At 35.3% G+C, this 20,738-nt stretch overlaps 1 protein-coding gene across 2 annotated transcripts in view; it reads left to right on the top strand.

The window, feature by feature from the left end:
• Nucleotides 1–7,883: 7,883 nt before the first annotated feature.
• LOC136808794 (COP9 signalosome complex subunit 1-like) overlaps nucleotides 7,884–20,738 on the top strand; it is a 28,410-nt gene continuing 15,555 nt past the window's right edge. For both annotated transcript variants that reach the window (XM_067065338.1, XM_067065346.1), the window contains exons 1-11: nucleotides 7,884–7,973; nucleotides 8,062–8,142; nucleotides 9,304–9,404; nucleotides 11,371–11,448; nucleotides 11,890–11,983; nucleotides 12,448–12,509; nucleotides 12,708–12,758; nucleotides 13,015–13,099; nucleotides 13,836–13,928; nucleotides 14,240–14,294; nucleotides 14,895–14,980. In XM_067065338.1, coding sequence (XP_066921439.1) covers nucleotides 7,956–7,973; nucleotides 8,062–8,142; nucleotides 9,304–9,404; nucleotides 11,371–11,448; nucleotides 11,890–11,983; nucleotides 12,448–12,509; nucleotides 12,708–12,758; nucleotides 13,015–13,099; nucleotides 13,836–13,928; nucleotides 14,240–14,294; nucleotides 14,895–14,980 — 804 coding nt within the window. In that variant the 5' untranslated portion in view covers nucleotides 7,884–7,955. The remainder of the gene's footprint in view (nucleotides 7,974–8,061; nucleotides 8,143–9,303; nucleotides 9,405–11,370; nucleotides 11,449–11,889; nucleotides 11,984–12,447; nucleotides 12,510–12,707; nucleotides 12,759–13,014; nucleotides 13,100–13,835; nucleotides 13,929–14,239; nucleotides 14,295–14,894; nucleotides 14,981–20,738) is intronic.

The raw sequence follows: 20,738 nt of genomic DNA, 5'->3' as shown, positions 1-20,738 counted from the left end.
GGAATACCCCCGTATTTGGATCATTCTATTGTGGGCGCAAAAAATGGCGGAAACTAAGTAGCACCCTCAGTGCAAGATTGCCGCCTCATCTTTAATCGCCCGCGCGAGAATGCGAGCTAATCATTTTTTTCTCGCGCGCTCGAGGGGAAAAGTAAAGTGATTGATATTCTTTGAAGGAAAAACGTCAGAAACAAACCCAAAGACCAAAAGATGTATTTTGTTGTTGAGAATCAATCCTGTGAAGATTACAAATCTTTTGCTTTGCGTTTTTTTCGGAACGCTGAAAAACTCTAATTTCGATCTTCCTTTGAGGTAAAGAGGTTGCGAGATTTGGGTTAGCGAGGCAAAAATCGCTAAAAAGCTGGTAAAATCGTAATCCTCAAAAATCGAAGTTCCAGCCTCACTGATCATTGACAATAAAACAAACACTATTCTGCCAACCCAAGAGCCTTGTAAACATTCCAACAACTTCCATCGAAATGATCTATCACAGCTCAGTCTACCATTTTTAGCGCGGTCTGAGGATTGAGCCGAGAACTCTCGCAGAGCGCCCGAGCTCCCGCGCGACGCGTACCACGGGGATGAAAAACTTCAATCTGTCAATCATTTTCTCAAGCGAAGAGTACGCGAAGCGATTCTAGCTTTACGATAGTGCCGCGGATCATCAATGGATAGTATTCAATTATCATTATCCCTTTATTTTCATTCCTAGAACTGAGAGAGAAGAAGAAAAGTTGTATTTTTTACTGCTCTATTCACATACTGAATTTGAAAGATCTTCCATGTGGCGTTTTTTTGCAAACTTCAAAAAACTGATTTTTGTCCCACCTTTGCGGGATTTAATATAATATCCACAATATTTAATTTCATAGACCGGCTATTCAAATTTTTCACTTACATTTTACTTTTTTGAAAATCCTTTTCGACCAACGGTTAGACAAATTTTAACATGCTCTTCATGTTTGTTTTGATTTTTTATTTGAGGTGATCTTCTTAGGCGGTATGGTTACACGTAGCCGGGGTGAAATAAAAAAATATTTCAACCCGGGGTGAAATTCACTCCGGTCTATATAGAAAACACTGTTTCTGTATACACGTATTTAGGCAGGGTGAAATCGTTTTTAGGCGGGTTGAACTCACCCCGGGGTTGATTTCACCCCGGTCCTGAGGACCGGAGTGAAAATCTTTTTGAGCATTTTTTTTGCAAATTTTTGCAGATTTTTACATGTATACACAATTTCTTTTTCACCCCGGGTTGAATCTAAAAGTTATGCACGATTTAAGTCTGTTCACGATAAGTGTGCACTCTTTTTTCTTTTACCTATGGGCCTATTTGTTTCATCACTATTTTTGCTATATTTACTATAAGTACAATCATCTCAATTTTTTCTGTCCAAAACTTTAGCACTTTTTGTAAATAAACTTGCTAACTTCCTATCAGCAAATATAGTAAACACATCAACCTTCTGCAAGCAAAGCAAAGATTGCAATTTCGTCACAGTAAAAATTGCAACTAAAATCAGACTGGATGATGTTTTCTTAGCCTGATTGCCGATTTTTAAACCAATAAAATTGGAGAAGTGAAGAGCTGAAGCTGTAGCTTGCTCCACACACGGATCTATATCTGAAATCAAAACAGCATTTAAATTCATAATGGCGGGATAGTGGCCACACAGCCGTGAATAAACAATGGATTGAAAGTCACTTTTTAAAATTTAAAGCACAACCAGGGATCATCAAGATGGCAGACAACAAAACTTGCAATATTTGCTATCATTTTCAAAGTTTTCATGGAATTTCATAGCACTTTTAGCAGATAGCATCTTACAGCATTTATAGTAAGTGAAACAAATAGGCCCTATATAGTTTTTGAAGGAATTCTTCAATCTTTACAAATTTAGTATCATCGGAAAGATATTAGTGAGTGGAAAAATTTGAAATAAAAAATCTTTAAAAAAATTCTAAAAATGAAGATGAAAATGAAGAAGAAAAAAATGAAGATCTTGTAGAAAAGTGCTGTAACTATCATTTTCACTGAAGTGAATCCTTGATCATCGAACGTCATCACTGTGAAAAATTTTCTCAAAAATAATCATTCAGTCAAAAGATATCAAAAGTTATAAGCTGATTGACGTCTAAAAACGTTGTTTTCTGCTGTTTTCTGCTGTTTTTTTGAGGTCAATCACTTATTAACTTTGCATCATAACTCTATATTGAATAAAGATTTTAGTGAAATTTCTTCACAGTGATGACCTCCTAAGATAAAAGAATCTCTCCAGTGAATATGAAAGTTATAGCAATTTTCTACAAGATCCTCATTTTTTTCTTCTTTATTTTCATCTTCATTTTTAGAATTTTTTAAAGATTTTTTTATTTCGAATTGTTCCACTCACAAATATCTCTCTAAGGATACCAAATTTATAAAGATTGAAGGATTCCTTCAAAAGTTATAGGTAAAAGAAAAAAGAGTGCACACTTATCGTGAATAGACTTTACGTTTTTTCACGCCGGGGTGAAAATAAGTTAAAATTTTCACCCCGGACTGAAAAAAAGGGTTTTCACCCCGCCTTTCGTCGACGTGTATCCCAAAATGATTTTCACCCCGGGGTGAATTATTTTTCCATTTCACCCCGGGGTGAATTTCACCCCGGCTACGTGTAACCACCGCCTTAGAATAAAAAACTTTCGAAGCGAGTGGTCTTATTGCCTAGTTCCCGACCGACTTACCAGTCTGCAATCGATCGTTAAAAAGAGAAAATCAGTGCTCTACTTGCAGGTAAGGTCATATGAATTGATCAGGATGATAAAAAAACTCATGAGCTTTCCCATATTAAATTTATTTGCACTCATTCTTTTGTTTTAAAATAGCTCACTTACATTTCCCTTCGGCATGTTTTTTCAGAATTTTTCTTTCAGTTGCCATTTTTTTCTAAACTTTGTTTTTGGTTTGTTTTGAAAGTGGCCGTCTATTCTATGGAGAGTCTTCATTTAATAAAAACGCGGGAATTTTTTATGTCTACCTAGAGATACAATATACCGGTTTCCTTTGCTATTTCAATCAGTAGCTAGAAACTTCGCATTGGAGCTGTCAAGTTGAAGACCGCGGACATCCCTCTTGAATGTTTTGATCACAATGTACAGTGGGGGTTTCGCATGTCTTTACGTGTGCGCGAAGCTCGCGCGTTGCGAGTACATAATGTATAGATGTTAGAAATCCAATTTATTCAGACTCGTTCAATGCGAGTGCTTTTGGTTTCCCTCCCAACACTCAACTCGTACCTTTTATAAAAGGCCTATTTAGTTTAGTATAATAGGTACGTGCTATTCAACCGCTGATTAATAGGAAAGCAAAGCTATTTATTTTGAATTAATAGGGAAGCGAGTGAGTATTTACTGACGTTTCATATTTAAAGGCCTCCTATTTTAAGTAAAGAAGATACAGCTGAAACATTTGTGAAAAGTCTTTCAATGTATAAATACATAAATTTATTGAATAATAAGAGCGTCCAAAAGACGAGATACTGTAATATAAACAATATCCAGGGTTACATTCTATAGCTCCGCACTTCACAAAATGCGAAGTGAATTTTTTAGCGATCCAAAAAGATTTCCTAACTAAAAATGCAAAATTAAAAAACTATAAGAAAACACCTATTTTGCTACTTCTTTCATTTGTTTATCTATTGCTTTATAAACTCGCTACTTCGCTAATTTATTCACTCGTTTATCTATTGGTTTATCAACTTGCCACTTTGCTACTTTCTTCATTCGTTTATATATTGCTTTATCAAGTTGCTACTTCGCTGCTTTATTCGTTCGTTTATCTATTGCTTTATCTACTTGCTACTTCGCTACTTTATTCACTCGTTTATCTTATGCTTTATCTACTCGGCTACTTTATTCACTCGTTTATCTATTGCTTTATCGACTTGCGAGTTCGCTAATTAATTCACTCCTTTATCTATTGCTTTATCAACTTGCTATTTCTCTACTTTATTCACTCGTTTATCCATTGCTTTATCAATTCGCTATTTCTCAACTTTATTCACTTGTTTATCTATTGTTTTATCGACTTGCGAGTTCGCTAATTTATTCGTTCGTTTATCTATATCTTTATCAACTTGCTACTTAACTACTTTATTCACTCGTTTATCTAATGCTTTATCTACTCGGCTATTTCTTCACTCGTTTATCTATTGCTTTATAAACTCGCTACTCCGCTAATTTATTCACTCGTGTATCCATTGCTTTATCAACTTGCCACTTTGCTACTTTCTTCATTCGTTTTTATATTGCTTTATCTACTTGGCTACTTTATCTATTGTTTTATCGACTTGCGAGTTAGCTACTTTCTTTATTCGTTTATCTATCAACTTGCCACTTCTCTACTTTCTTCGTTCGTTTATCTATTGCTATATCTACTTGTCACTTCGCTATTTTATTCACTCGTTTATCTGTTGCTATATCTACTTGTCACTTCGCTATTTTATTCACTCGTTTATCTATTGCTTTATCTACTCGGCTACTTTATCTATTGTTTTATCGACTTGCGAGTTTGCTACTTTCTTCATTCGTTTATCTATTGCTTTATAAACTCACTACTTCGCTAATTTATTCACTCGTTTAAAAATCCATTGCTTTATCAACTTGCCACTTCGCTACTTTCTTCGTTCGTTTATCTATTGCTTCATCTACTTGTCACTTCGCCATTTTATTCACTCGTTTATATATTGCTTTATAAACTCGCTACCTCGCTAATTTCTTCATTCGTGTATTGCCTTATAAACTCGCAACTTAATTCACTCGTTTATATATTGCTTCATCTACTCGTTACTTCAAAACTTCACTATACTTTGCTTTGTCTACAATCTCTGACTTCAAGTCTTACTTTGCTCCTTTATCTCGCTTCGCTCAAAAAATAGGGAAGCTCCTAAAATTTATAATTCGAACCCTGATATCAGACTAACACTGTAATAGTATATAAAGGGTAATAATAAGCTTATAAGTAAATGAAATTAGAAGAAAAAAATTAAATGTAAAACCTATGCCATGGGCTGAAATGAAATATCATCTCAGAAATAACATAACCGATGACATAAGATCAACTAATTGATGGTATTAAAAGCTTTTGGGATATGGTTGGCCAAGCGAAAAGCCGATACATTAACCCATGGACCATAATAAACAAAGTATTGCCAATAGTGGTTAAACGAGGGGGTAAAGCTTCAGGACACTAAAAAATGATAGCTATTTTCATTGACGTGTTTTTTGTTAACGTTGTCAGTGTGAAAAAATAAGGGTTAAAACTTGTTTTTCCAAAACGAATCTTCCAGAATAAATTTCTGGACAGGGGAGACAAGTTAAAATATCCAGTATTTGTATATTAGAACGTCACATTCAGATTAGGAAGTCTTAATTCAATCCTTTATTAAATTTCTAGTTGTTTCATTTAATTTCATTTAATTTTAATTTGATTTCAAGCCTTTTAGTTCCATCCTAAGCACAATACATTTTTATAAAACGATATAAGCAACTGTTTTAAGCGTCCAACAATAGGAGCACTCGCACATAAGAAGACTTGCGACACTCAACACGCAGACTATTGTTTTCTGTTTGCACTACATAATAGCTCGCAAATTATAATAGGCTTTTGACCTGTTTTAAATAGTTTGAGTGTCCCTATTAATTCGAGGCTACGAGTCGCCAATAAATAGGTTTTTAATAGTGAAAGAAGCCGCTTGCGAGTCTCTGACACGCAAGGTTCGCGTACGTGTAAAGACATGCGAAAGCCCCACTGTAGAGTCTTTTTTTTCTTACTTTCGATTTTGTCGGTCGCAGATTGGACTTCGAAACTAATTGCATCGACTTTTTTATCAATATTTCAGACAAAGGAAACTGTATTGAGCTGATTTTTATAAAAATGCTTTCTTTCTAACATACTCATCGTTTTGGACAAGTATTTTTTGGAGTGGCAGTTGCAGCGTTTTTTCTTACGAAGCTTTTTTGTCCACAGGTAGCCATTTTTTTTTCTTGAAAAATCTTGTTTTTTCGTGTGCTTCCGTGCAAAGTTGGATCTTTCGGATTCTACTCGTTCTTTTCTAGAATTTTTTTTACACCTACATGAAATAGGTCAAGGGAGATAACTACCAAAAGATATTCTCTAGAAGTTTGTTATCGTTTGACTTTTCTGGGTTCAAAGACGTTTGGTCGCCAACTAGGCTGCACGCATCCCCTCTGATATGATTTGATATAGGGGATGCGTATCGTCTAAAATATTTCTGTCCCAACTTACCCCCGTCTTTTCTTTTTTCTTTTTTGATTATGCGCCATAGCAATGCAATGACTTCTTTTTTTCTTTGTTCAATGAATGAAAATTGATAATTATGAAAACAGCAGCACAATGACTTCATTCTTTTCTTTCTTTGATTGGATGTGACGAAATTATGTAAATTTATGCAAATTTTGGTTACCCCAAATTTGAGGTAACTCTTGGACGAGAATTTCATACACAATACGCATCCCCTATAACAAAATAAATTCTGGGGATGCGCGCAGCCTAGTCGCCAACTAGACGCCAACTAGACCGGCTGCCAACTGGGCAGGGGACTCTATTTGTATTGTTTGAAAATAAATCATTTCATTATCATAACATAAAAAATAACTTGGAAAATATGTTTTAGAACATACAATCACAGGTGTCATAGACACAGGGCACAGGTCATACAAATTACAGACCAGAAAAATTGTAACAACTTACGGTACTTTCTGTCATAACATGTCACAATTACTTTCACTGATAGCGCGCCTTTTTTAACTTTTTTGTTTTCATATAAAATGACCGGACGATGATTGGAAAATTAGAGAACACATGCCACCTAATCACCTATCGCCCGATGGGATTAACAAATATAAAAGAGTGTGTAACTTGCCGCGCGAGTGACATCAAACGCTCCATCATTTTGCCGCTAATATGTTCTTTTTCGTTCCAGACATCTGCGTGCGTTCCACTACGGATTTTTTTCATATTTCGATTTGAAAGCCTACTCAGTGCGAAAGAGAAATCATATTTTTTAACACACGCCGTTCATTAACTCAAATCAATTGACTTTGGAGGTTCCGTGAAATGGTGGCTAAATTGCCGTCCGCCATGTTTTGTCAGATAGTCCCAAGTTAGAGCAATCTAAAAATCTAAAAATGTGATAAAAAGAATTTTTGCGGCCAACCGGGTGAGTTTATTTTTGTCACCCGCATTTTCGGAAACAAGACTTGCAGCGTCAACATCCTATTAAAAGCATCAAAAATATTTCATCGTAAATTGGTTTACAAAATCTCATATTTTGGGATAATGTCATTATTTTATGTGTCATTTTGTCAATATTTGGGATTGATAATAAACTGAGATAGAGAAAATCGATTTACTCAATTGGACTGTTATTGCAATGGATCATCGATTATGGCGGTCAAAGATTCAAGCTGTTTGTGTATTGTGAAAGTTTTTAAATGTTTTGAGATTCGAACGATATCAAGAAAAGACAGAAGAAAAAGATAGAATATCTATTTTTTAAATATTTATTTAAATCTTAATCATGTATTATTACTCGTTCATGAGTTAAGGCTTATAGGAATTGCGTGTTTCATTGAATTACCTTAAGTGGATAAGTTTTCACTTAAGATAGTAGATTAATCACGCGACAAGTGAGACCATTGACTTTCTCTGTTGAGAAACAGATTTATTTTTATCACAAATATTGTTATCTTCTGAGGCAGATGCCAATTAGTATAGAAACTTTGGTCAACTGTGTGAAATATGGCTTGCTAGAGTGTGAATGAAAGTTGATAAAATTTATGATATGCGGTTTTAAACAATATTTTTTTCTTTTTAGCAAAATCAAAGTATTTAAAAAACTTACACAAATAGAATCAGACTAATTTGATGCCAAAACATTTCATTCAAAATGCCAAGAATGGACCAGGTAATGATTTTTGTTCTAAAGAATCTTACTCTAAAACCTAGGTCAGAATATGAAATTTATTGTCTCATCTTGCTATTTCTGTCAATAGACTATTGAACCAATGCAGATTGATTTTCCCGATGTGGATTTGGATCGTGAAGATGTTTTCGTTGTACAAAATCCTACCATGGTAAGAAAAATTGTGTATTTAGAAAAACTTCTTAAATTTCAGATTTTGATTCTAAAGGAATTTCGAGGCTTTGAGCTAAGTTAAGCTTCTTACAAAAAGAAAACATCATCTCAAAACCATCTCTAAAATCCATTATGGCTCCCCAACGGCTCACTCACATTAAACTTTTAGTATATGTATGTAGATTGTTTTTCTACAAACGCTTTTTGTCTAGAATCCTTTCTGAAGCTTATGTCTTGGGCTTATGGGACACTGTTCATACTGTGAGATGGGTAACTTGAATGAGTGGAGGCTAACATACGTAGCCCTCAAATGAATGACCTGGCTGGTCATTAAAATACAAAGTTAAAAATCAAAACAAAAATGGTAGAGTAGAGCTGATGTCGTGCGGGAAGAGGTTGATCGGTCCTCTCCTGGCACGTCAAGCGAATATTTATTTCTATGCCCCAGGCGTTCGTGATCTGACCCGCTGTTAGAAGACGGGGAGGACTAGAATGTACAGTGGAATTCAGAGTGACAGTAGAGCAAAGTAGACATTAGTTTTTTTCCAATACATGTTTCACATAAAAAGTTCCATTAAGATAAATAACATTCAGTTTACAATAAATTCGATAAATTAATACTTCTCTATATACATATGTCTGCGTCCAGACATCGCGCCATCTCGAGATAACAACTTGGCTCCTAGTGATCACCTAGCGTGGCTCATCCACAGGCATCCTATCAACGGGCATCCTATCACCGGGCATCCTTTCAGCGGGCATCCTATCCTAGCGGACATGCGACCATGGTTCGCGCATCACCAAACGGTGGAACATTGCTTTGGCAGACCTGGTTTCCTAGGACGGGGTCTGCAGAAGCCTATGTTCGCGCGACTCTTGATTCTCCAAGTGACTCTGGGTGATCTTCTTCCCAGGTCTTGCTCGGCCGAGCGCCAGTTGAGAATGTTCGAGCTTTCCATTTCGTTGAGATATATTAATCTCATCCATAATGCATTTTATTCACATTCAGCTACGTATTTTTTCTACCCATAAATCCCTCATGACACTGCGAGCGGAGCTGCGTTGTTCATTTTGTTTTGAAATTTTGCTGCTTTGATTGGTCTCCCTCTACTGATGCAGGCTACCCAACTTCACGATAAGAAACATTCTTTGTTCACAGGATCTGGATGCTTACGCAGCCACGTACAGAAAAACCATCAAAATACAACGCCTGATGTTCATTGCAAAACATTGTCCAAGTTTGGCAGTCGATGCTCTAAGGTGTGTTTCATTAAACTTTATGATACTAAAGCTGGGAGCAAACCATCAAACATAGTTCTTCAAACATTTGAACTTTGTTGTTGAATGGTTTGCGCGGCATTTTTACAACATTGCTTCAAGCATTTATTTTGTTGCATTACAACGGATTCTTCCGTTTGTTTACTTTTCAAATCACACGTTCAAAATCATATTCAATGTTCGATTAGCAATGCAATGTCTTCCTTCTAGGGAAATCCCGAGTTGAATGTTTGAAAAAATTATGAACTTGTTCAAACATTGTTTCAAACATATTTTTCGATCTTTTTGTTGAAAAGATACGATTTTTGACTCCGCAAACCGTCAAACATCGATTTCAAACATGAAACGTCACAATGTTTGAAGAACAATGTTTGACGGTTTGCTCCCAGCTTAACTATGCTCTAAAGAAGCGGGATTGGTTCATCCATCAAATTTCAAATTGATATTGATGAATTTCCATTATTATTACTGTATGTAGCTTGATTTTGACATCCTTTAGCGGCAGAAGATATTTTATGGGCTATGTCATGAAATTTCTTGAGAGAGTTTATTTTCAAAGCTTTTAGGAAAGAATTCATTTTAGAGAAAAGGAGGAAAACTATAAGTATAATATAACTAAATTACTTTGATGCATTTGAAAAGGGCATACAAGTTATCAAAACTGGAATTCATGATATACACCATTGCATTGATGTCTTATGACATTACTCTTAGGTTCCAAATAAACGGGGGGGGGGGGGGGTTCGATCGAATATAAACGGGGGGGGGGTTGGAAATTTTCTAGATTTTAATAAATGGGGGGGACCTAATTGCCAAGGGGGTTGAAATTGTACTTCTGGAACCCAAAAAAAAGGTAAAAATAGGCTAAAATCAGGCTATTTAGAGAAAAATAAGGGGCCTTCTCTTTGATATCTGAAAATATTCCTAATAAAGTCCGGGGGGGGGGGGTTGGAAAATTTTCGAAAAATTTATTTGGAACCTAAGAGTACATCATGGCCGCGCAGCAGTTGATTGGTTGCACATGGCGTATTGACTGATTCAAAGTCAACTTGCAACCAATCAACTGTTGTGTCTATGGTTTGATGTCGTAGACATTGCAATGCGACGTAGTCATTGGATTATTCTCAGCCTATTTTGAACTAAAATCTGAGAATATCAGTCCCTCTCTATGTCTTAAAAACTTTCGGGAAAGGTTGGAGACTCTTTCTCTAACTTCTTCTCCAAAAATGGTCAGATTTAGACCAGCGGCCGAGGAAGTGAATTGTGTCACTTTGTAGGGTACCCCTTAGATCAGGGCAAATTTTTGGTATTATTCTCCTAATAGGGTGAAAAAAAATTTGCCCTTCGAATCTCCTGCAATTTTTCGAGTGAATCGATTTTTAGTTAATCGATAGAAGTAATCAAGGGTCCCTTTTCTAACGGTTTTTTCAAAGTCTGAAAATCAAATAGGATTCAGCGTGAGAAGTAGATAAAGAAAATGAGGTTATTTGTTAAATTTCGACCACCTGGTGCCGAGAAATGGCATTTTTAAGGCGAAAAATCAATATTTTTGGCGTTTTCCGATGACGTCAGCATTCTTCTGTGAGCTTTTTCAGAAAAAATCATTTCCACATTTTGTCAATTCTACACCCTATTAGAAGCATGATATCAATAAGTTGCCCTGTTCTAAGAGGTGCCCTAAGAAAACCATTTTTAAGGCCTTTTCTGAATCTTGGACGCTGGTCTAATTAGGATGAAATTCGTTTGATTTTTTTGGCATGGAGATGAGTGTTTGCTACAATGTTGGGCCTTTTTCGAAAAATGCAGTTTGTTTATTTTGCCCAGTGACGTCCCTATTGAAGTTTTCTTCAACGAATTTATTCCTTGTGTACAGATAGTGAGTATGAATGTATGTTCTCCAGCCTCTATTAATATTATGCCTCCTAATTCTTTTTAATCATTTATCTAGGATTTGTGCCACAGAAATCAAGTCAACGTTCAACACTGACAAGTATAAGGAAATTATCACGAAACTTCAAGAGGCTGTGTAAGTGTTTCTACCTGGGAAAAGTTATTTGGTCAAAGTACTGATGTTACAGGTAATATTCCAAACCCTCAAAATAGGTTTAAGAAATTATGAATTTAACAAAAACGATTGTTATCGTCGGATGAAGGATGAAATTCTGAGCAGAACTGTACTGTTTTTGTAACAATTATTGACTACTTAGACACGAAAGGATTCGGCTATTCATTTTAAAATGGTCTTTAGCATTTATAAGTATCCACTCCAGAACCGGTGGAAAATCAACTGATCAAGGCAGACTCAAACTGCCTCCGAATGGCATTATTGTGAGTTCGAATTTCCACAAAACCTTTGGTTTTCCAACCGTTCTAACTTCTAGTGACTGGTCCAATAACAACAATTCTACGACTGTATTCACTTGAACTTCGGCATAATTTTCTTTCCTCCATATCCCAATTTTTATAGCACACAAAACGAAGGTAGTAATCTGCCACCTGGTCAAGCACCGGAGATTGACCTACATTGGGTGGAAACTACTGATAAAAAGGCTTCAATGAGGGTAAGTCTGCTTTCTGCAGAAACCTCTGAATGATAATGGTTTTAGTGACATACGCTGGTTTCATATCACGCTGGGATTATTCTGCCTAATTAGTTAGATCTAAACCATGACAGACGCACGGCTATCTTTCTACAATTTCAAAGATCATCGTACTACAATTTTTAATTTCATAACTTCATGTAACTCGCTGACCTTTATATTTCTCTGGACCAAGCTATATCCGTCATATCAGAGTTTTTTTTGAAAGTGGTACCCGCAATAAAGCCATTGCAGTGCTAAAAATCAAGTATTCGAGGGAAAGTAGCTCTCGATGCATTTACACCGATATTGAGTTGTGCTACCATTTGGGGTTCCACTTTTCAAATTTCAAAAAACTTCGACCAAAGATTTTGCTTGGGCGGGATTGAGAAACTTGGTCTAGTCCAGGGTAAATAAAGGTCGGTGTTTTTATTTTTTCCGAATAGTTTGATCGATTGGATTTGGATTTGAAAACATATCGCAACAACTCTATCAAAGAAAGTATAAGGTATTAAAATAACTGATTAACTGATATAGTCTTACTTAGACAATGCCAAAATTATAACTTCAACGCATTTAATAAGATTTTGTCAACATGTATTCGAGACCTTTTAGGTTTGGAGAACTTATGACAAACTATTTGTTAAGACAGATCAAGGGCTTTCATTTACAGTAAAAAAACTTTTTTATTTTTCGATTTTTCCAGGAGAGGACATGATGACTTGGGTGACCATTTTCTAGATTGTGGACATTTTTCGTAAGTTCTTTCTTTGTGCATTGACTGTGTCCCAGTGTTAGCCTAGTTAACTAAGCCGGTATTCACAAGGGCTTCACTTCACTGTGCACTAGAAGGATTAAAAATATGGAGTGGTTTTGCTGAATAGGATCACATGGGGTTACATACAATCAATCAAAAATCTGATGCGATTTTTTGCTAAACTCGTGATTGATACACCTTGATTCTTTTGACGCTAATAATTTTCTTTCTTTTCTTTTTTCTCTCCGTCATTCAGCGATGCACTAAAATGTTACTCAAGAGCACGTGATTATTGCATATGTGCAGCGCATATCGTCAACATGTGCATTAATGTTATTAACGTGAGTTACTTCTTGAAACGGGGCACACCTGATTAATACTGGGGAAATACTGGGGATACCTGATTCCTGGAGGAGTTACTTAAAGTACTTAAAGCTACTTAAAATAGGATAAATAAAAGTTAAAATCAACTATTAGGAGGGCTTCCTTTTGGTGACATCTGAAAATATCTCGGAAGATTAGTAATCAAGTAAGGTTTTGTGGTCGAAAAATAAAGAAATGTGCGGTGGGGGTATTTGATATGACTGGGGGCTTTTTGGAGACATTTTTTTTAATTTAGGCTGTTTTTATCTGGATCATTGTTAACGATCTAACTCAGATACATGTTTGTTAACGTCAGAAAATAAGTTACAAAGATATGACGTAATAATTTTATTTTATTCTTAAAATTATTGTCTGAGAAAGCCAAGAATTTTTCTGTTTGTCTGAGCATAGATTTTGAGATTGACCCTGTTTCATGTAGATGGGACCCTCATCACTGTGCAAAAACGGCCAATCTCTAATTTTGCGATTGTCCCTTTTGATTTGTCAGCAGCGATTTGAAAAGGGACATGCTGGAGTTTTTACAAGCTCTTATTTGATTTGGTTGGTCGTTAAGATGTATAAGATTCTTTCTTATTACTTTTTCTAAAGAACGCGTCATCTCTATCACTTTAAATGACCAATTAGTGAAGTATCTTGTAAAAACTCCAGCTCATCCCTTTGAAAAGGATTCTCGTTTGTTTCTTTTTATTGTAGGTCAGTATTTTCAGTCGCAATTGGATCCATGTACAAACTTACATCAATAAAGTGGAGTCGGTACCAGACTTCTTCGAAATCTCTTCATTGAACGTAAGTGTTTTAATTGATGATACTCTTGTGGTTAAAGCAAATACATACTTTCAGAACGCTTTACTTCTTTTTTTTTTGGAAATTTTCTCGCTCCTGTCTACACTGTATTTTTCGAGGTATAAGAATTTTACTCTTAAACGGCCAGTATTATTTTGCTATTGAAAAAATGTTTTTCGATCGGCCTAAATTTGTTCCCGACCCAAGTCCCTTTTTACCTGATTTTGAAGATTTCTATTTTAATTTTGGCCTCACAAATTTCCTTAGGGAGAGAACACCGCCATGTTTTTTATAATCTTTTGTTGTTTTTTTAGGATAAACACAAACAATACAATGCAGGCATACTAGCAAAACTGAAATGTGCAAATGGTACGTCATGACTTAACATACGTTTTCTTATAAAAACAAACTATACATAAGACTTAGTTGGCCAGAATATTAAGAAAAAGTTAAGAACATTTTCAGGCTTTGCGGGGTTTAAATTACGTTAAGAACATCCGAAGGCTTTAAAAGTTTTGAATGTTCTCATAAAAAACGTGTGTCCCGACCGAAACAGGCTGTAATAAATTTTGATTTAAAAAAATTGAATTTGAATTGAATTTTTGATTTGAAATTTCGAATATGAAATGCATTTTCGGTGCGATATTCTTCTGCTTCGTGTTTTTTTCCTTAGAAAAAAAAAATCAAGAAATAATAAAAAAAGACTCTAAACTGGTAACCAGCTGAACGAAAATCTTTTCAGCTCCCCGCCCCGCTCCGCTCCCCGCCCCGCCCCTTAAGGAGATGGTATTTGTGCTTATCTGCATATATTCGAAAAGCTTGCGTTTTAAAATTCAAGTAGCCATATTAAATGAAATTTTAAATAATGAGTATAGCCGTCGTACCTAATCCCCAAGAACATTTTTCTATTATTAAATATCATAATCAAGTCTGCGACAATGTAACACCTTATTTTTGCATCTTATTTAGGGTTAGCAGAGCTGTCACAAAAGAGTTATATTAAAGCAGCCCGACATTTCTTAGAAGTTTCCTTCGATAATTTAGATTACGGACAGGTAAGAAGACAATAACGAACTTATTGGTTTCTCTCTTAGGATAATATATAATTTTGTATGGTACATGTTTTTTATAAGCAAGTGTCTGCCCCTATATCAGGCTTGCATTATGCCTTGCATTCTATTGTTCTTAAACAATAGAGCAATGATGAACTCCTTGTAAAGCTGAACAGTTATCATAGGTCACATCAGTCTATCGTAAACCAAATAAAGTACCAAGCCACTGGACGTCTAAAGTGCCGAAACGCTACAAACGCAATGCCATAAATGGAGACTTGTATCGCTCCCACAAAATATCCATGGGCTTTGAAGCAGAAAAACAAGCTGTTCGCACCAAGTTCCAAAAAGCAGCTTTTCCTACACGTTTTATTGATAGTGTAATTAATCAATTTGAAGAAAAAGTCAATTCTTCTGATGAGTATCCTCCTATTCCTGATTTTCTTTTTGAGGTCCTAAAGAGAATATTTTTGATTGAAATACCGTTTTGCGAGAAAAACGAAATACTAGTGAAAAAGCTTATTAGAGAAAATAAAACTTTTTACGAATGATACTTTTGATTTTATTATCAAATGGTCAACGAGAAAGGTGAAATCTTTATTCCCTTTAAAAGACCCCGTATCCAGCCTGCAAAATTTACCCAGTTGATTGTTCTTGTGGTCAAATTTACATTGGTGAAATTAAACGAAACGTTGCTACAAGACGGGGAGAGCACGAAAATGTCACTTTAAAAGCCTGCAAAACATTTAAATTCTTACCCAAATCACAAATTCCAATGGAAAATTGTCCTCAATGCCCCAAAGAATTGGAGAACTCGTCTTGAAACATCTTTTATTGCTCTCCAGAAACCTGGACTTAATGACCAATTAGATTCATCAAAATTACTGCTTTTTAGTAATGGAGTCACATAGATATAGCCTAGAAATCTAAGCTAGTTTGATTCAGTCACTTGGATAAATCTGATGGTTAAGTTGTGACTGAATAACTAGCTTAGGGACAGTAAACTCGGTAGCTTATCAACTGACAACAACGACAATTCAAATTTCGCGGCGAGGGATAACGTAAACTCACATAATTTGCATAATTATTCGTCGTTGACTTAATTCGTTTCATATCAAAAATATGAAATCACACCACACACAGAACATACATAATATCAAAACATTATTTAGAATTTTTTTATTTTGTCTTTTTTTCTATCTTCTGATTGGCTCTTATTGTAAGATTAGATAAACAAACTCTCCGTCTTACAGTTTATGCGCTCCTTTTGTAAAATATAAAATGAAATTCTATCTATGAAGTGTGCCGATGGAGAGTGAAGGAAAAATTTGTTCATTTTTTTCAAAAAGTTATGTTTGTGTTTATGGAAAAGTCACTTAGGCAAAATGGGTGTCAGGTATGTGCGAGCCATAAGGGTACCTTTTCTCATTCCTCAAAAGTCTCTCAAAGGGGTGCAAATTCAAAAGTTAGTCTCTGAAAGGGTCCCAAAATCACGAAAATCAAAAATTTCTCTCTCAAAGGGTCATGATTTCCAAAAATTTTGACCAAAAATTGGTGCAAATCAAACCAAGATTTGGAAAAAATGGACCAAAATTTAGGAAAAAGTCTCTCAAAGGGTCGATTTTCGGCTCGGACATACCCGTCACCTCGCAAACCTAGTACCAAGAGAAGCACGATTAGGTCGGGATCAGGTCTTGAAAACTTTTTCTGATACAGTATTCCAAATATCACATCATAATATAATCGAAGAAAGATCTTGCATTCAATGAGTCCCCATCCTCTTCTACTCGTTTTCTGATAAAATAATTATAAACTTCTATCGCTCACGAAAACTCCCGATTTTATACCACGTGACCCACTCTGACCAATCAGAAGCTCACCGAATCCTGCGTTCATATTATGAACGCGCCCTTTCCCTAAGGCAAACTTAAAATCCGTAAATATAAAAAATGTTTAAAGCGCCGAAAAATGCTATATTGCCATAAGCCGTGTGTCCTAGCCTTGTGAATACGGGCTTAGTTAACTTGGCTAACATAGATACACGTTTTTTTTTTAAGAAACTAGTTTTACCAAGCAACCTCAATGTTTCTTAAGAAATCTTGAGCTTTAAATGTTCCTTACATGTTTCTAAACTTTTTGACATAATCAGCCTCATGGAAGGCTGGATTGGAAGGTTCATAAAAGAAACCGAATTAAAAAAAGTTATTTTCTCATTCTTAGCCTCAGCATGTTTTTTAGATGTTTCTTAGTTTTTAGGCATTCTGAGCCTCATGTTTCTTAAAAGTGTGTTTCTTAAAAAAAACGTGTATTTTATGCATTTTCTTTTGTTTTTAGAATGTTTTAATCAATTTTAATTACTCTCAAAAAAGCTGAATTTTTGCCACCGCAACGAGCGCAGCGAGTGAGGAGGCAGTTATAGTTTCAGGCGTAAGGAATATTGGACTGGAATCTCGAATTTTTGCGTTTTTTGTTTTGTTTTGTTTTGTTTTGTCGTGCAAGCACGTCCGCAGTTAACCCCTTCCGTAAATGTTCGGTACTGTTGTTTTTCTTTCCGGGACGATAGTATTTTTTATGGCGAGCGCCGCGGACATTTTACTCTGCTTTTTACCTAGGGTTTTTATTTCGCCTGATCCGCTTGCATGAATTCTGTCCGATTCTTGATGTGCGTAAGTTTGATTACGTAATGATTTTCACCAAAAAGTAAAAAGATTAACATCAAATCCAAATTTTTTTACCAAATATGGTTAAAAGATTATATCATTACGTAATCAGACTTACGAATTGGTCAACATTCAGGAAAGATGTACATTGTACATGCGTGGAAGAATCTGGAATCTGGAAGTTTCTTAAAGTTTTTAGACACAAGCTCTCTCTCCTGCAGTCAAAACGCATTCACTTTTGACTTTAGGAATAAACAAGTGATATATATATGCATACTAATCAGTGAATTTGCTGACAGTCAAATTACAATCTGTCTCCTGTCTTAGACATTCAGATTGGTTCATTTTTCGACCAAAACAGTTCGTCCCGGACGTTCAAACTGCCACAGTTCTGAGAGGAAACTCAGGACTGGGATAAACACTGTCAAACCCAGTTTGAGTAGCACCCTCAAGCTGATTGAAAGTAAATCAAAGTAAAGGAATTACAATAACTTATATCATAATTTGTTTGAAACAAGGCCGGTCTGATATCACACTGAGATTGCAATAAAAAAAGGGACAAAAAGGCTTGATAAATAAAGGCTGTTCCGTGAAAATTTAAAATAGCACTTGAAAATCAATTTGTTTTGAATTGAAAACTTTTTACGGTCATGGAACAGGAGGATTTATTAATTGACTTAGATACAACATTGAGTGTTGCGCATTTCCAAAATTCATGTAGAACAACTCGCGGTCGTACATATTCTTGCGCTGTTGATTGTTTTCTCGAAATAAGTTACCGCCTGCTTCTTCCTGAAATTAAAGCGAAACTCTCATTTGAAGAATTAAGTGAATTCTTTTATTTGCTTTATATAAGTGGTTCGATGGAAATTCCAATTGAAAATGATATCACTGATGTCAAAAGTAATGCGTTTAGACTGCTTGATGAAATTCGTGAACCAATATGGTCAAAAATTATTGAAAATTGTGGTACGTATGCTAGCAGAAATAGTGATGCACAGTTTACAGAGCTTTTTTCAGATAACCTTTTCAAGACATTATCAGAAGGAGAGAAAAGATTGTTTGAAACAAGATTTGATGTTCGAGGAACTTGTCCTGTTTGTAATAACGAGAGACAAAGTAAGACAGGTATCATTGTTGCTCTTCTTACAGACTTTTTATACCCAGAGATAACGATTGACCCAAACAACTGGCCAGATTGTGTGAATAGAGCTCTTGATCCAAGTACAGAAGTTTATTGTAATATTTGTTCTGTCAATATTCCTGCCCAGCATCAATCTGTTGACCTTCCATGTTATTTGTTGATAGAATTTAGTTCTACAATTCACAACAGTTGTAGATTCTTGGATCAGATTATAGTTAAAGGGAATACCTATAAATTAAAAGCTGTTGTTCGAAATCGAGGTTTCCACTTTGCATGTGGCTTATTTATTGAACACAAATGGGTGTACATTGATGATTTAACTAATCCCTGAAAAACAAAAGGCAAAATATGAACCCACAAAACGAAAAGAACAGTATCAAAAATCTTACGACCCTGAAAAACAAAAGGCAAAATATGAACCCACTAAACGAAAAGAACAGTATCAAAAATCTTACGACCCTGAAAAACAAAAGGCAAAATATGAACCCACAAAACGAAAAGAACAGTATCAAAGATCTTACAACCCTGAAAAACAAAAGGCAAAATATGATTCTACAAAGCAAAAAGAAAGCTACGATCCAAAGCAACGGAAAGAAAAATATGATTCAAAGCAGCGAAAAGAAAGATATTTATCCGAAAAACAAAAGAAAAAATCAAAATCTCAAGAAACAGACACTGACATTAATATGAGTAAAAACATGAATGATTTTCAGAAATCCATGAAATTCTCAATTGCTCAATGTGAAACATGTTTTGAATCGTGGCCGATAAAAAGTACCTCAAAAGAAAACTCAGTTGATGATTATATTTGTACGCGTTGCAAAAGAGACAAAGGAACTCCAAAAAAGTTCAGTGCTGAGAATAATATGAAACCAAGTCCAGTGCCAGAAGCACTCAAAGGTCTTACACAAATCGAAGAAATGCTTATTGCTAGAGCTTTTCCTGTAATGCAAGTGTACACCCGACCAAGAGGAGGTCAGAGAGCTTATAAAGGTCACGTTTTGAATTTGCCTCACAATGTACAAAAAATTGCAGATGTTCTGCCAAGAGAGCCTAGTGACATTCCTATAATGATTTTTAAAATAAATGGGAAAAATAATACCTCAAAAGAACTTGTCGTTAGACGTGAAAAGGTTTTACAGGCATTATTATGGCTGACAGGAAAAAATGAACAAGGTGAACCTAATAATTTTCTATATAGTGAAATCAATATAGATATGGAAAGACTACTAAAGCTGCCTGAAAACGGATTCATTGATTTACCAGACTTGCACGTAAAAATGAATGAGAAAAATGATATTGAGTGTGGTGAAGAAAATGAAAGTGACGAGGAAAATGAAGATGTCAGTGAAAGCGAAGAACTACCAGATTTTGGTCCAGTTAATGATGATAACAATGAACGTGTTTTTGACGAAAACACTGAAATGAAAAGTTTCTTACCCTCTAAACTAAAGAAAGCAAAGGAAGCTGACTTAACAAAAAGTGAAATTTTGAATACAAAAACTGAAGTTGATATAGGAAGTACTCCACTTAGTGAATTCAATACACCCTACTTAGCAAGTCTTGCATTTCCAACATTGTTTCCAGACACAAAAGGTGACCCAACTAATCCTGCAATCATAAGGGAAATAGCAAAAAGTGAAACAGAGAGTTTTGCTGAAAAATTGAAACATTTAATCAAATCTGCCGAAATTGATGACAAAGGAAAATGGTTTTATAGATTTGCATCTCATCCAAGATTTTCCTTTTGGGGATTCAATATGCTGTATAGAAAAAGATTGATTAGTCAAGGAAATTTTTTTATCAAGCAAAACCCAGGTGAAGCTAATTTGAGCATTGAAGATTTGCAAGATCTTGTTAGGGATAATGATCACTACATAGTAATGAAAAAACTACAAAGATACTCAAAGAATGTAACAGGTACTAATGCCTATTGGTGCGATGTCAAGGAAAAATT

Source organism: Clytia hemisphaerica, unplaced genomic scaffold (assembly GCF_902728285.1).
Source record: "Clytia hemisphaerica strain Z4C2 unplaced genomic scaffold, Clytia hemisphaerica genome assembly, whole genome shotgun sequence".
NCBI lineage: Eukaryota > Metazoa > Cnidaria > Hydrozoa > Leptothecata > Clytiidae > Clytia > Clytia hemisphaerica.
The sequence above is the reverse complement of the archived record's forward strand: the minus strand, read 5'-3'. Positions and strand labels throughout refer to the sequence as shown.